This window comes from Trichomycterus rosablanca, chromosome 13 (assembly GCF_030014385.1).
Source record: "Trichomycterus rosablanca isolate fTriRos1 chromosome 13, fTriRos1.hap1, whole genome shotgun sequence".
Classification (NCBI taxonomy): domain Eukaryota; kingdom Metazoa; phylum Chordata; class Actinopteri; order Siluriformes; family Trichomycteridae; genus Trichomycterus; species Trichomycterus rosablanca.
This window is the reverse complement of record NC_086000.1, coordinates 2368266-2382274: the sequence shown is the minus strand read 5'-3', so window position 1 is coordinate 2382274 and position 14009 is coordinate 2368266. Positions and strand designations below refer to the sequence as shown.

At 43.1% G+C, this 14009-nt stretch overlaps 2 protein-coding genes across 2 annotated transcripts; one reads left to right on the top strand and one right to left on the bottom strand.

The window, feature by feature from the left end:
- Positions 1–537: 537 nt before the first annotated feature.
- Positions 538–2683, top strand: LOC134325302 (barrier-to-autointegration factor-like protein). The gene is made up of 3 exons (XM_063007449.1): positions 538–619; positions 1614–1794; positions 2257–2683. Exons 2-3 carry the CDS (start codon positions 1669–1671, stop codon positions 2401–2403), a joined length of 273 nt encoding a protein of 90 aa, XP_062863519.1. The 5' UTR covers positions 538–619; positions 1614–1668; the 3' UTR covers positions 2404–2683.
- Positions 2684–2816: 133 nt separating this feature from the next.
- Positions 2817–13312, bottom strand: entpd6 (ectonucleoside triphosphate diphosphohydrolase 6). The gene is made up of 14 exons (XM_063007448.1): positions 13164–13312; positions 11281–11599; positions 10849–10925; positions 9770–9913; positions 8948–9023; positions 8318–8353; positions 7887–7975; positions 7186–7265; positions 6831–6895; positions 6015–6116; positions 5359–5499; positions 5219–5275; positions 4335–4447; positions 2817–3416 (listed from the first exon to the last, which is right to left on the bottom strand). Exons 1-14 carry the CDS (start codon positions 13269–13271, stop codon positions 3333–3335), a joined length of 1491 nt encoding a protein of 496 aa, XP_062863518.1. The 5' UTR covers positions 13272–13312; the 3' UTR covers positions 2817–3332.
- Between the last annotated feature and the right edge of the window lie 697 nt (positions 13313–14009).

Here is a 14009-nt window from a genome sequence, read left to right as displayed (position 1 = left end):
AAAATGTAAACGTAATGTAAATTAGACCAGGCAAAGGTCCTCCAATTCTCAACAGTCCAGTTTTAATACGTCTGTGCTGTATACTGCAGCCTTAAATTCCTGTTCTTGGCTGAGTGGAACCTGATATTTTGTCAGTGGAACCTGACTTTTATCACCAGTGATATCCAAACTGCCATTCTACTCCATTCCGTGTTAATACGATTCCCACGTTGTTTTTTAGACCATTTTGTCAAAACTCTGGAGACTGTTGTGTGAGCCCAGCAAGTCCTAACATACTAGTAGCAGCCTGTTAGGCACCAACAGTCTCGTAAAGGCCTGTGTATAAATTCATGCAACATGACTGGATGATTACATGAATGTACAGGTGTCCAGCTGTCTCAAATAAGCTGACCAGCACATTTATAGTAATTTATAGTAATAGAGTTAGAAAAGAAGCACGTGATCATCCGTGTTCTTGTCATAAAGCTGATTCTCTGTCCTGATTGGCTGTTTCTTTAAAACGATGCACCTGTGCAGGTAAATTGGAGGGTAAAGTTATTAAACATCCGGCAGCACTGACTGTCCGTCGTGTAATCCGCATTAAAGAGAAACTATCCGACATTTACAACTGCATCTGCAGGTCAGTTTTTGTTTTATTTGGTTATTTTTTTTAAGCTTGGCTGCTTTTGTGGGCGAGTCGAAATGAATCAAGTGAGTCGGTTGATTTAAAAAGAGTCGATTCGTTTAATCGGTGCACCACAATAACACCTCTTAATATACAGAATTTACCCAGTTTACGTGTTGTGGGGGGTCTGAGAGGATGAGTAGGAGACGTGTCTCCCTAATATAGACCAAAAATATGTAGACTGACCCTTTGTTTACTTATATTTTAGTGGTGCTAGCATTGGATAGCAGTCAAACAGTACTTAGCATGCATGGTTCCAACCAGAGAACCGAGGTGCATCTTCATATTTTGCACAAAACGCTGTTTTAACCAGAGAACCGTGTTTACACATTATTGATTATTTCTATGAACTTTCTATGTTTTTAAGCTATTATGTGGTCTTTTTCAGGCATGTATACTAATACTGAAACAACAATCAAAATGATAAAACAAGGGACCAAGAAAACTCAGTTTAGCAGCTGATTTTTAGTCTAAATATCAGAGGTTTCAAATGTACTAAAGCCTGACACATGATATACTTGATAAACTCAAATAACATTTGGGAAGTTGATTAAATAAAAGCTTCAGCATGAATAACCTGCGTGACTGCAGTCATATTTAAATATGTTAATAGGTTCTTTAACTACAAAAGCTTTGTCGTCTAGTATACATCCAGATTTATCTTCTCGACTGATAAGATTGCATTGTTTAATGACCCTGTACATTTTGCTCCATTGTTTTCTTGAGGTTCAATGCCTCCATACCATTTTTAGAAAAGCAGCCTATATCTTGATACTTCCTTCACCATACTTCACTGTCAGTCTGGTGTTCCTTCTCATTTGTCTAAATGTCCTATGCAAATCTAGCACTGGGGTTTTGTCTAATGCAGGAATGATCATCTATTTTCATCTATTGGTACCAGTATAGTGATTAAAGGTGTAATTTCATCTTCTGGTTACCCATTGGACAGCCAGTGCAGCAGCACTAGTAGCAGTAAGAGGATTTGGGAAGCAGTCAGCACCGAGATGTCCACCACCTCTCAGAAGCACAGGGACTTTGTGGCCGAACCCATGGGGGACAAACCAGTCACCGCTCTGTCTGGCATCGGTGAGGTTCTGGGCAAGAAGCTGGAGGAGGAGGGATTTGACAAAGTAAGCTAACCATTATTGCAATCCACTCGATGTTTCCTGTGCCACTGGCTGCCACACATCTCAGCATGCAGCATAGTATAGCCACCACATGCTTAACAGTTGGCAGTGTGTTCTTAATAAATCACTATTCTTTTTCTCCAAACATACACTGGGTGATTGTGGCTTATCTTATTAGTCCATAGTACTAGTTTCCAAAATGCCTTCAGCTTATCTAGATTGTTTTCTTATGGTCTTGCAACAACGGTGTAGAACGCTGCACCACCTCCTGTGAGCTTAACCCATTTAATACCTCACCCCCCATAAAAGACAAGGTTGACCACCATACTAGGTAAATATGTTATTATAATAGCTTGTGTTTGATCTGAGGGATGAAAATTGCCTGTAAATGCTTCACACCTTGAAATATATTTAAATATCCAAACCCAGTTCATTCTAATCAGTGTCGCATTTCTCACCGTCCAGGCATTTGTGGTGTTGGGTCAATTCCTCTTGCTGAGGAAGGATTCTGAACTCTTCTGCGAGTGGCTGAAGGACATCAGTGGGGCCAATTCTAGACAAGCTGCCTCCTGTTCTCAGTGTCTGACTGAATGGTGCAACGCTTTCCTTTGATTCTGGACGCTCACGTGTGGCTGTTATATTAAAAATTCTAAATATCTGCTTGAACTTTCAGTAGCTATGCAGGAGCAATTAGGATTTCTGATGTATGTCGTTGAATGTATGGAACTGTCTCAAAAAAACAAATGTGTATCTACAAAGTCCTAACTGAATGTGTTCTGAATGTTTATATAACTGAAAATAAAGCTGACTTGTTTTTTCATTGGTGTCCAGTGACTCCAGGGTTGGTCTGCTGGCTAATAAAGTACAATCACATCATTTAGTGCTTTAACACTTTCCCCCAAATTTCTGCTTTATTTAGTCACATCCGATTACCTGATCATATGCTGAACCTTTTAATAAACAAACCTCCTTTATAAAGCTGGAAGAATCACTGATGTGTCAACAAAAAGATGTGAAGAACATGCTAAAATTTTAAGCTTTATGTGCAAAATAAGTCCACTTGCACTGCATGCTTCATTAAGATACGAATACAGAGCAGCTCACATTTCACTGGTCATCACATTCCAACATGTCAAAGCTTATTCAGAAACATTCAATCAGGAGGAGGTACAAGGTTCAAATCACATTCTGTAGAAAGTTCTCACACATGGTAAATACAATCAAGTTCTGTAGACGTTTTTCCCAGAGTACAAATAATCTCACACACACACACACTCTCTCTCACACACACACACACACACACTCTCTCACACACACACACAGATCCGTCATCATGAAGTGACGTGAGGAACAGGAGTATAGTAGTGCAGCGTTACGCCTACAGAGTTCAAGAGTCTAAAGTCCAGTCAGGCCAAGTCCCGATCACTGATACGACAGACACACGATCCCTTTTATTGCATCGTGAACTGGGCGTGGCTCTGGCTGCAGATTAAAACGAGGACATACCACTCAGGAACAAAACAGGTTCCTGAGAGGACCTGTTAATGTCCACGAAGGGATTCGATGTAGTAGAAGGTGGCTCCCAGAGCCCAGCTAGTCTCCACGTCGTTGATCTTCCTGGCCAGCTGAAATAATAAACAAATAATACTTTTATTTAGACAGACCCCAATGGATCACGTGATCTAAATTATTATGGGATGGATAATCACACTACATTTCCTTTTTTTAAAAATGCATTTTCTCACTTTTTAGTGCGTCCAATTGCCTGATTGCGTAATGCTTCCTCTCCACCCATGTTGATCCCCGCTCTGATTGAGGAGAACGAAGCTAACCCACACCCCCTCCGACACGTGGGCAGCAGCCGTATGCATCTTATCACCTACACTTTGACGAGTGCAGTGCAGCTCAGCGTTGTGTACCGGAGAGACACACCTTGAGAGCACTCTTTTCCCATCTCTGTACAGGCACCATCAATCAGCCAGCAGAGGTCGTAATTGCACCAGTCATGAGAGAGAGAGACCCCATCCGGTTTAGTCCCGCCCATATCTGAACAACAGGCCTATCGTTGTTCATGTGGCCGCCCAGCCTCAGCCGGCAGGCAGAGCCGAGATTCGATACGATGTATTTGAGATCCCAGCTCTGGTTCCAGCGTGTGTTTTTAACGCTGCGCCACCTGAGCGGCCTACATTTCATTTTTAAGCTTCTGAATGAATTATAGATGTGAGCAGAGGCTTTTTTACCCCCAAAATTGGGAAAAGTGGGTGTCTGATAATACAGGCTAGTAGGGTGGGGTTTTGTTTTCTGGGCAAACCGGTTTCTTGGGGTTTAAATATTACGATCTTCAAACATAAGATGACAGTTTGGCTTTTCTTTCCACCTCTATATTAATACCCATGGTTCAGAAATAGGATCTCTAACAAGCTCATGTTAGGTGTCCAAATATTTAATTACAGAAATTTATTCCAACACTGCCCTGACCTGCATGTCCCCTATAATAATTACTGCTCAGGGGTGAAGGGACGTCGTGTATGTGCGTTACGTACCTTCAGCTCTTTGTCCGGGGGGAAGCCGAGCTCCTGCAGCAGCACCGAAATGTACATTAGATCCAGACAGAGGAACGGATTGTTACCCACACCGGTCTCCAAGCTCTTACACACTACACATCGAACACAAACACAGTGTAGTTGGGAGGAGTGTCCACATACTTTTGACTACATGGTATGTAGATAGAAAACCAATCACATCACTCGATTCAGGAGCTAATTACGGTTACACGAAGCACAATCTGAACCTGAGCTTGCTTGATTTCGTTTTAATCAACCACTTTAGACCGGTCAGGGTCACAGTGGGTCCGGTTTCACCAGGAAACATTGGAAACAAGTAAGTAATACCCTTCACAGAGTGCCAATCCATCTCAGAGGTTTAGCCATCCTCTCCCTCAGACGTAGCCGAACATGTCTGTGTAGACGACAGGCCACTGCTCAGAGTGGTACCCAAACCTTAGTGGTAGTGGGCCAGCGTAATAGACCCCTGTGCCACCCAAATGCCAGCTTGCTTGATGTGTACCCCAGAATCTATAGGTGGACCAAAGATGTCATGTCACATGCATGATGCGAACCTGAGCTTGCTTGATTTCATTTTAGTGGGTCCGGTTTCATCAGGAAACATTGGGAACAAGCAAGTAATACCCTGCACAGTAGGGGTAACACGGTGCCAATCCATCTCTGAGGTTTAGCCATCCCCTCCCCTCAGACACAGCCGACGCAATCTTCACTACCGTGAACTAGGTAGGGCCTTGGTTATATCTCACAGATCCAGGAAGACGTGAAATCTGTCCCCGGGATCCAGTGCAACCCCAACCAGAGGAGGTGGAAAAACGATGAGATGCTATGAGATATCAGATTAGAGCTCACATTAATAACATTACCTGTCTTGGCACCATCGATGTAGCTGCTGACTCTAATCGAGCCTCCGGTCTTCTCATCTGGATCAGAGAAACAGTTGTGAGAACCTGAAGGACAACTGACCACACCAACACAGAGATAATAAAACCAGCGATGACCATACCGACGAGTCCCAGGTCCACAGCGCGGTCGTAGTAATAAGAGAAAGCGTAGAACTCCATGTCCTTCACCTCCTCGGCTTTCTGCACTCGCCTGTAGATCATCTTCTCCACCTTGCTCAGGCACGACTCATAAATTGGTTCTCCTGAACATAAAAATGGGATCGAATGATAAAAATGTTCAACAGGGGCTAAAAAACTAGAATAAAAAATATAAGACTATTGAAAAGGTAAGTATTAGTCTGCCTCTAGTGGTAACAAGAGGAACTACACCACCATTCTGCAAAGGAGTCCATCATGTTTCTATTTGTGGGCAATAAAAATGGGTCCAGGGTTCGAATCTTAGCAGTACTATCTGGTTGTGCTGGTTGGGCATCTGGATGGACGTGATTGTCTGCTGGAGATTGGGGAGGGACTGGAATGCCTGGAACAGCCCAGCGATTGGGAGGTGCACTTGTCAGTGCATGCTCAGTGCTGGTCCCAAACCCGGATAGAATAAAAGGGTTGTGGGTTGCCAGATCCGATGTGGAAACCACTAAATACGAGGGCTTTTGATTGAGACTGGTCCACTAGCTGAAATATGGTAAATTAGTGATTCATGATTGGGTCGAAAGAAAATGAGTGAGGAAGATGTACGTTAAGCTGGGTCACCATAACATACCTGCTTTCTGGCCCTTTAAAGTGTAGGTGACCTCTGCGTGCTCCCACTGTCCGGTGTAGTCCGGAGCCAGACATGGACTCATCAGTTCCTGTCCACCCCCAACTAAAAGAAACAAAAGTATTGAACGCAACGTTTGTTTAGATTTCAGGAACTGCATGGATTAGGGCTAATATAACTGACCCTACACCTATTAGCCAAAAGTGGTAACACTTTGGGTGTTATTGTCTCCTGTCACCACTAGGTGGGAGCGTCTCGTTGCAGCAAAACAAGCTCAGGGTTCCTGGCGATTTTCCATCATGTGTGAGTAGTATTGTTATCCTATTTTCAATCCTGTCTGTCCGTGAAATTATATCTTATATGAAAACAGTCCATGATGCAAAACAGGCTGGGGATCGCTGTACTAAAGTGTACAATTCTGCTCAAATTTGTATTCAAAAACACTTCAATGTGATGTTCCTGAGCCAGACGTACCAACAAAAAAACGCCAGCCAGGCTGCGGGCGATCCCGGCAGCTACAGGATTAGATTATCAGCGTCATCTAGCGATCGACATATTACGTTTTTAAGGCAAATCCCGAAGCCCACGCGCTGATCCTGAATAGCATTACATAAAAGCAACAAATTGATGAAAATCTGATTAAAATTTCGAGTGCGTAAGATGCTAATCCCGCCGCTGCACTACATTTCCGCTGATGCCAGCTACATTTTGATCTCTGGCTAAAGCAACAGCTGTGGCCTCCAAGGAACTAATCTTGTGTGTTATTAAGAGATCAGATAATGGCTTATTTATAGGACGGGGGTCTGAGAGCGCACGTACCGGGCTGTCCTTCCACTCCTCCCAACACGGCCAGTCTGGCGGACATCAAACCCAAACCCAGGTAGCTACCGAGAGAGAGAAACATGAACATACATCAATACAGCCAAAAGTATAAGGACACCTGACCATGAGCTTGCTGGACGTCCCGCTCTTATGTGGCGGCTTCTCAAGACTTTGAAGTACGTCTGTGGGAATTTGTGCCCATTAAGGGTCTTCCCTAAACTGTTGCATCAAAAACAAAAGCATATTATTTCCTTTATATAAGTAATTGATTTATTACACCTGTAAGCAGGTGTAATAATTAGAAATGACAGGACAGCACAGGTTAGCAAGTTCCAAGCCCCGCCCACATTACCTGTGTGAATAGAGGGTGTGGCTCGTGTTGAACATCTGAAACGATGTGACGTAATCGACCGGGGAGGTCTGGATGGTCTTCTGCAAAACGTAAGCACATAAGACAGGTAGAATTGTTTACAGCTCTCTCTTTTTTTCTGTCCCGCAGCTCTGTCTCTCTCGCTTTTCTCTCTCACCACTCTCTCTGACATTTGTCTTTCTCTTTTCTCTCTCTCAACTCGATCTCTCTCTTTTCTCTCTCACTGTTGTCTCTCTCTGTTCTCGCTTACCACTGTCTCTCTCTTTTCACTCACATCTTTCTCTTTCTTTTCTCTCTCACAACTGTCTCTCTCTTTTCTCTCTCACCACTCTGTCTCTCTCTTTTCTCTCTCACTGCTGTCAAAATTCACAGCTGCCTCTCTAATTTCTCTCTCACGTCTGTCTCTCTCTTTTCTTTCTATAACAGCTCTGTCTCATCTCTCTGGTGCTACTTCTTGCTCTCTCACTCTTGCTCTCGTACTCTTTGACCCTCTCTCTACCTCTCGCTCTTTCACTCTCTCACTTTCCTGGCGACCGACAACCCTTATTAACCCGGCGGCTGGATTAGCGGGGCATTAGCAGATTACAGGATAAGACAGGAGCTCGTCCTAATAGTTTGTGAACCGAGAGGTGGATTCATTACCAGGCATTAACACTCCGTGTGTGTGTGTGTGTATTTCCTACCTCATCTTGTGGTGAGAAAGTAATCTGGGTCGAGCCTCCTCCCAAATCCAGCATCCCCACCGAGGATACTTCAGAGCCATGGAGGCCACCTGTACGGGTGTAAATACATTTACGTTACATTTTTACCAAAGTGACTTACAGTTACGACTGAATATAGTTAAAGCAATTGAGTTAGGTTAGGGGCCTTGCTCAGGGGCCCAACAGTGGCAACTTGGTGGTAGGGCTTGAACCAGCAAACTTCTCAGCTACCACTGAGCTGCCACTGCTGATAAAAATAGAAAAGAAATAATAGAATAAGATAGAAACACACTACATGGACTAAAGCAGGGCTGTTTTGGCAGCAAAAGGGGGACCAACACAATATTAGGAAGGTGATCATAATGTTATGCCTGATGGGTGTAAATTCAGCCGATGAATTTGCAGAATTTTACCTAATAAAAAGTTGACAGTGATCCACGCTGAGACTCCTGCATGAGAAAGAGAATAAGAGTTGAAATGAGATGTTGTGGATCACACTGTAAAGCATCATAATCTTCTACCTACACATCATCCATCATCTAAGTCAGCATTTTTCAAACAGTTTTTCCAGCAAACCACATTTTGTTTATGATTTTTACACAAACGGAACACAAAACAAAATAATATAAAATAATACAATTGGAGGCAATCTGGTCCCGCTGTGGTTTACAATATGCAACGTAAAGCCTCCACAAGGGGGCGCGCATCTACAAGTTTATTTTTGTGTCTAGCAAGATAGCCCCGAATCATCCGGATCTGATTTGAGACACAGCCGGCCCGAACTGAGAGGCAGTTTGTTGAAAAAGCTTTGGGCTGCGCTCGTCCCCGGCCCACAGACTGATACAAATCTTTTAAGAAAACAACATTCCATGCTTGGCAAATTAATGGCACATAATCCGATTGCAGAGATTAAGCGGGGACGCTCTCCGCCGCACTCGTTACGGCTCGCTGGGACTACTTAAGAGGATTGGATTAAACCCTCGTATATGCTCTGGATGCCGCCGGATACGTTCTACCACGTAATCTCTGATGGTGCACGCTACCTTCATCTGTACCGTCCATAATCGACACGCTGTCCGGCCTGCTGAGGAACGGAGACGCACCAAACATCTCCCGGACCTGGATTCACAACAAACAGAGAGAGAAGAAAAGGTGTCATGGAATATGTACCTCCTTGTTTCTACACTCACTGTCCATTTTATCAGCTCCACTTACCATATAGAAGCACTTTGTAGTTCTACAATTACTGACTGTAGTCCATCTGTTTCTCTGCATACTTTTTAACCTGCTTTCACCCTGTTCTTCAATGGTCAGGACCCCCACAGGACCACCACAGAGCAGGTATGATTTAGGTGGTGGATCATTCTCAGCACTGCAGTGACACTGACATGGTGGTGGTGTGTTAGTGTGTGTTGTGCTGGTATGAGTGGATCAGACACAGCAGCACTGCTGGAGTTTTTAAATACCGTGTCCACTCATTGTCCACTCTATTAGACACTCCTACCTAGTTGATCCACCTTGTAGATGTAAAGTCAGAGACGATCGCTCATCTATTGCTGCTGTTTGAGTCGGTCATCTTCTAGACCTTCATCGGTGGTCACAGGACGCTGCCCACGGGGGCTGAGAATGATCCATCACCTAAATAATACCTGCTCTGTGGTGGTCCTGTGGGGGTCCTGACCATTGAAGAACAGGGTGAAAGGGGGCTAACAAAGCATGTAGAGAAACAGATGGACTACAGTCAGTAATTGTAGAACTACAAAGTGCTTCTATATGGTAAGTGGAGCCGATAAAATGGACAGTGAGTGTAGAAACAAGGTGGTTTTAATCTTATGACTGATGCAAATATCTGATCGTTCTCTGACCTTATCCAGAAGGTGCGTGGCTTTCTCCCCTGGCAGCAGCCTGAGTCCCGCAGTGGCACGCAGGACCAGAGGGGTGGAGGGCCACAGACTGGCGGGCACGACCAGCTTCGCCACCTCCAACAGCTCCCAGAGTCCTTCTTTACACTGCAGCATTTACAGATTAAACACATCAGGAGGAAACGGAGCAGATCAGCCCCAAATGCTTAAATATATATATAATATATACAGTATAATATATATATTTTTGGATATATGGTGCCTTAAAAAAGAATTTTATTTATTACCGTCTAATAGTAATAAAAATTAAATACATTTATAGTCTGAGACTACTAGTGAAAATGCCTCTATTCTGCATATTCATCAAAATTAATACAGTATTCATGTATTTTCATGTTTTTTACCACTGCTTTATCCTGATCAAGGTCACAGTGGGTCCTGTTTTCACAGAATAAGCATAAGAATACAAATCTAGGGCTGAAGGTACACCTTTATTTTCGTGTATACATCTACACACATATAGTTAAATAAGATTCTTTATTCAGGCTGTATGGTGGCTGGGATTCGATCTCGCAACCTACAGCTTATGGGCTAAAAGAAGGAATACCAATCCACTGAGGGGCCTCGGTCACCGACTGCACGTCAGATGTTGCCAATCGTGTCTGTGTGTAGATGCTCGACCGGCTGATAGCATTGCTGAGTTCATGAACGTGGAGGTTTGAGGAGCATTTGAAATACTAGTGATCTCTCTACACAGATGCATTTAACGTCATCCTACACTCCTGAGAAGAGGGCGTGTCTAAATTCCAAGATCCCTTAATATGCTCCGACTGAGGCGCCTTAATTCTGAGTGATGATCTGACTGAATAACGAGGGAGCGTCAGATGTAAAAGTAGTGTGTCTAAATAATCTGCCTTATGAGTTTGATGTCTTATTAGAATCCTCTCTACTGAGGCAGCTCACTAGGTAGAAAGAATTGATGAGTCTTGGCCGACCAACATCCTGTCAGCGGTTTTTAAGAGGTGGTTCTAATGATTTGGCTCATGAGTGTATACGACATGCGTTCTCAAAGTCAGACGTACCTTGTCTGGATCATCAGCATACGCAGAAAGTCCAGGTTTGATTGCTCTGAACGTCTCGTGACCCAATTTAGGAGCTTCTGCAACAACAAGACAAATCAAAATACAACGTCAGTGTCATTAAATTAAAGGGTGTGACATCAAATGACATGTAACATCCTAATATTTATAATGTAGTCAAGCATTAAATATTTACACAGCAGATCTGGCCCGCATACCAGAGTCTGAACCGTTTTTGGGATGGATGAAACCCTCCCTATTTTATTCAGGCGTGGGACCCGAACTGACGAGTGCACCCACACTCAGACATTAGCCAATTATGTCTGACCAGGATGAAGCGATTGGTGACAATAATTCTCCTCAACACCCTTTTTATAAGGGATAAATAATCCAAACTTAGAATCCCACCGAACCATTGCAGCCACTCAGACTCACTGTTGGGCTCCAGCTGAAACTGGAAGACGTGAATCCTCGTCCCGGTGCTCCCAGCGTCGAACATGATGCCATACTGGAAATTCTGCTTGGTCATCTCCGCCGAGGTCGGGCTCTTGCGCAGGCTGGTCCTGTAAAGGAGCTCGCCGCTCTTCGGCGCTTTCCTGTTCTCGAATCGACTTTTCACGTAGGTCAGGTAGACCACCAGACAGCCCACCAGGAGGAAGATGAAGGCCAGCTTAGGGATCTTCATGATACTGGAGGTATGTGGTGCTGGATGGTGTGGAGGAGATTTCTTGACTTCAGCTCTGCTCACGATGTACTGAAAGAGGACACGGAGGAACAGTTATGAGAGGAGAGGACAGACTGAAAGGAAACCAGTATTCATCCATATACTGTGGACATGTGACCATGAGATTGTTTTGTTTATTATGTTTTTCTTCTTTTCCCAATCTAGTCGTATTTAATTACCCAGATCTATCTCCTTTAATGCTACAGACCCGAACTGTACCTGTGTGTAGCAGCCAACCACTTCTTTTCACCTGCCCAAGCCCAGTAGACACAGGGATACTGAGAGTCACGCACTGATCTCCATTATTCACCATCTCTGTCCAGCAGAGGCCATAATTGCACTATACCAATCGTGTCTGTATAATTAGGGTTTAAACTCAGTAACAAAAAATGGTGTCCAAACACTTTTGATTTAAGAAACGAAAATAAGGTTTTCCAACCCCACTGACGGCAAATTCAATGTTGGCATTTACAGCTTTGAGGAATATGGGGAAATAATAAGCTTTCGCAGCACTGTGGTTCAATTTTGATCCATTCATTTTAGCAAACTTTTTAAATCTGTAATGTGTTTGAAGTACAGTCATTTTTTAAACCAACTTTTAAAGTTTGTTCACTCTTTGTTTTCTTAATGTTTGTAGTTAATGTGTTTATAAAACATCCAGACTGCCTAACTTGGGCAGTTGTAGCCTAGTGGTTAAGGTACTGGATTAGTAATCCAAGGGTCACTGGTTCAATCCTCACCACTACCAAGTTGCCACTGTTGGGCCCTTGAGCAAGGCCCTTAACCTTTAATTGCTTAGGTAGTATACTGTCACAGTACTGTAAGTCGCTTTGGATAAAAGCATCTGCTAAATGCAGAAAAAGTAAAATGTAAACTTGAACCGAAGCACTGAAGATAACACAATTTAATCATCTCTGTTCCGAAAACATTATTGTACGTTATCTACCAAAAAAATCTCACATTCTGCCTCACTGATACACTATATGACCAAAAGTATATGGACACCCCATCTGATAATTGATTTTAAGTGTGAACCACACCCATTGATCACAGATGTATAAAATACATAATATAAAACTTATATAAAACTTCTAAACGTGTAGTCCTGGTCTGTTCCAGCAGGTCCTTTTGTTTCACATTTTGTGCTGTATTGACTAAATGGGCACAAATGCTCATAGACCAGGTCCAAAATGATGTAGGAGGATTCACAGCTGACATGTTTTGCTTATTAAATATCACACAAGTAAAAACACTACTATTTAAAAATAAGGCACGAACATGTCAACGTGTAATTTTTATACTTTTATAAATTCATAAATTGAAGTAATTGAATACAGAATAGTGAACGAAAGAAAGAAAGTGTGTAGGTATGATATTTAATCACATTCACAACAGCGAAAGCCGGCGGTATTCCAAACGGCTCACTTCTGAGCGTGTAGTGCACTAGGTACACAGTGCGGCTCATTATTCCTGACACTAGCTAGCAAACCTGTTTAGTCCACATGACACTAATTGAGACGCGTCCTTACTAGAAACACAGACCGGTCGCCCTGCCGGTGTTAACAGAATAAAAGTGGAATTATGAAGGCGATACCTGGTTTATAATCGGCAGGTAGTGTGTCCGCTTGGTGCCAAGGTCGAGGTCAGTGTTTTCGCCATGTAAACTCCACGTAAACATCAACAGGGCGGAATAAAGCCGCATAAAGAAGTGACAGCCATAGTGACAAGCCTTCCACGCCGCTATCTGATGACGTTGGTGTGTGCGTAAGAGATGACGTGGAGGCGGACAGACTAGTTCTGTAAGATGCTAATACCTGTTTACCTGTACATTAGTTTCTCACCTGTCACCCACCTTGTGTTAATAATAATAGCACATTCCAGTCATTTTAGTCATTAAGCACCACCTATTATTATATTATTGTGCTTTCTACTATTTTTAGACAAATAAATACAATGCACAAGCCATTACATTGAAGATTAGTATAAATAAACCCTTCAAATTTGCAAGGAAACCCACATATTCATTTATTTACTGTTTGTTTGACCTCAGCTTTGTCCTATTTAGGGTTGCGGTGGGTACAATTCACTGGGCAAGGAGCAGGAAACACCCTTGACGGGTCACCAGTCCATCACAGGGCACACACACGCACACACACACACACACAGACACACACACAGACACACACACACACACACATACATCTAGGGGGACTTTAGTATCCCTTTGGTGGAAAAACCTTTAATTAAATACCCCAAAGATTGCATTGTGAGTAGAAAAAGGTTTTAATCTTGTCTGCAGAGAAGAATCACACTGACAGAGTCTCACACAGAGGCTCTGTGAATGTGATATCAAGTGAAAAAATAAACATCCTTATATATCTGGTTGGTGACCTCGTTTGTTTGTTTGTTTATTAGGATTTTAACGTCATGTTTTACACTC

Coding starts and splice junctions, on each gene's coding strand:
- LOC134325302 (XM_063007449.1), top strand. CDS start 1,669: ATGTCCACCACCTCTCAGAAGCACAGGGACTTTGTGGCCGAACCCATG. Junction 1,795..2,256: donor AGGAGGAGGGATTTGACAAA/GTAAGCTAACCA, acceptor CTCACCGTCCAG/GCATTTGTGGTGTTGGGTCA.
- entpd6 (XM_063007448.1), bottom strand. CDS start 13,271: ATGCGGCTTTATTCCGCCCTGTTGATGTTTACGTGGAGTTTACATGGC. Junction 9,024..9,769: donor CCACGCACCTTCTGGATAAG/GTCAGAGAACGA, acceptor TTGTGAATCCAG/GTCCGGGAGATGTTTGGTGC. Junction 6,896..7,185: donor CACACCCTCTATTCACACAG/GTAATGTGGGCG, acceptor CTCTCTCGGTAG/CTACCTGGGTTTGGGTTTGA.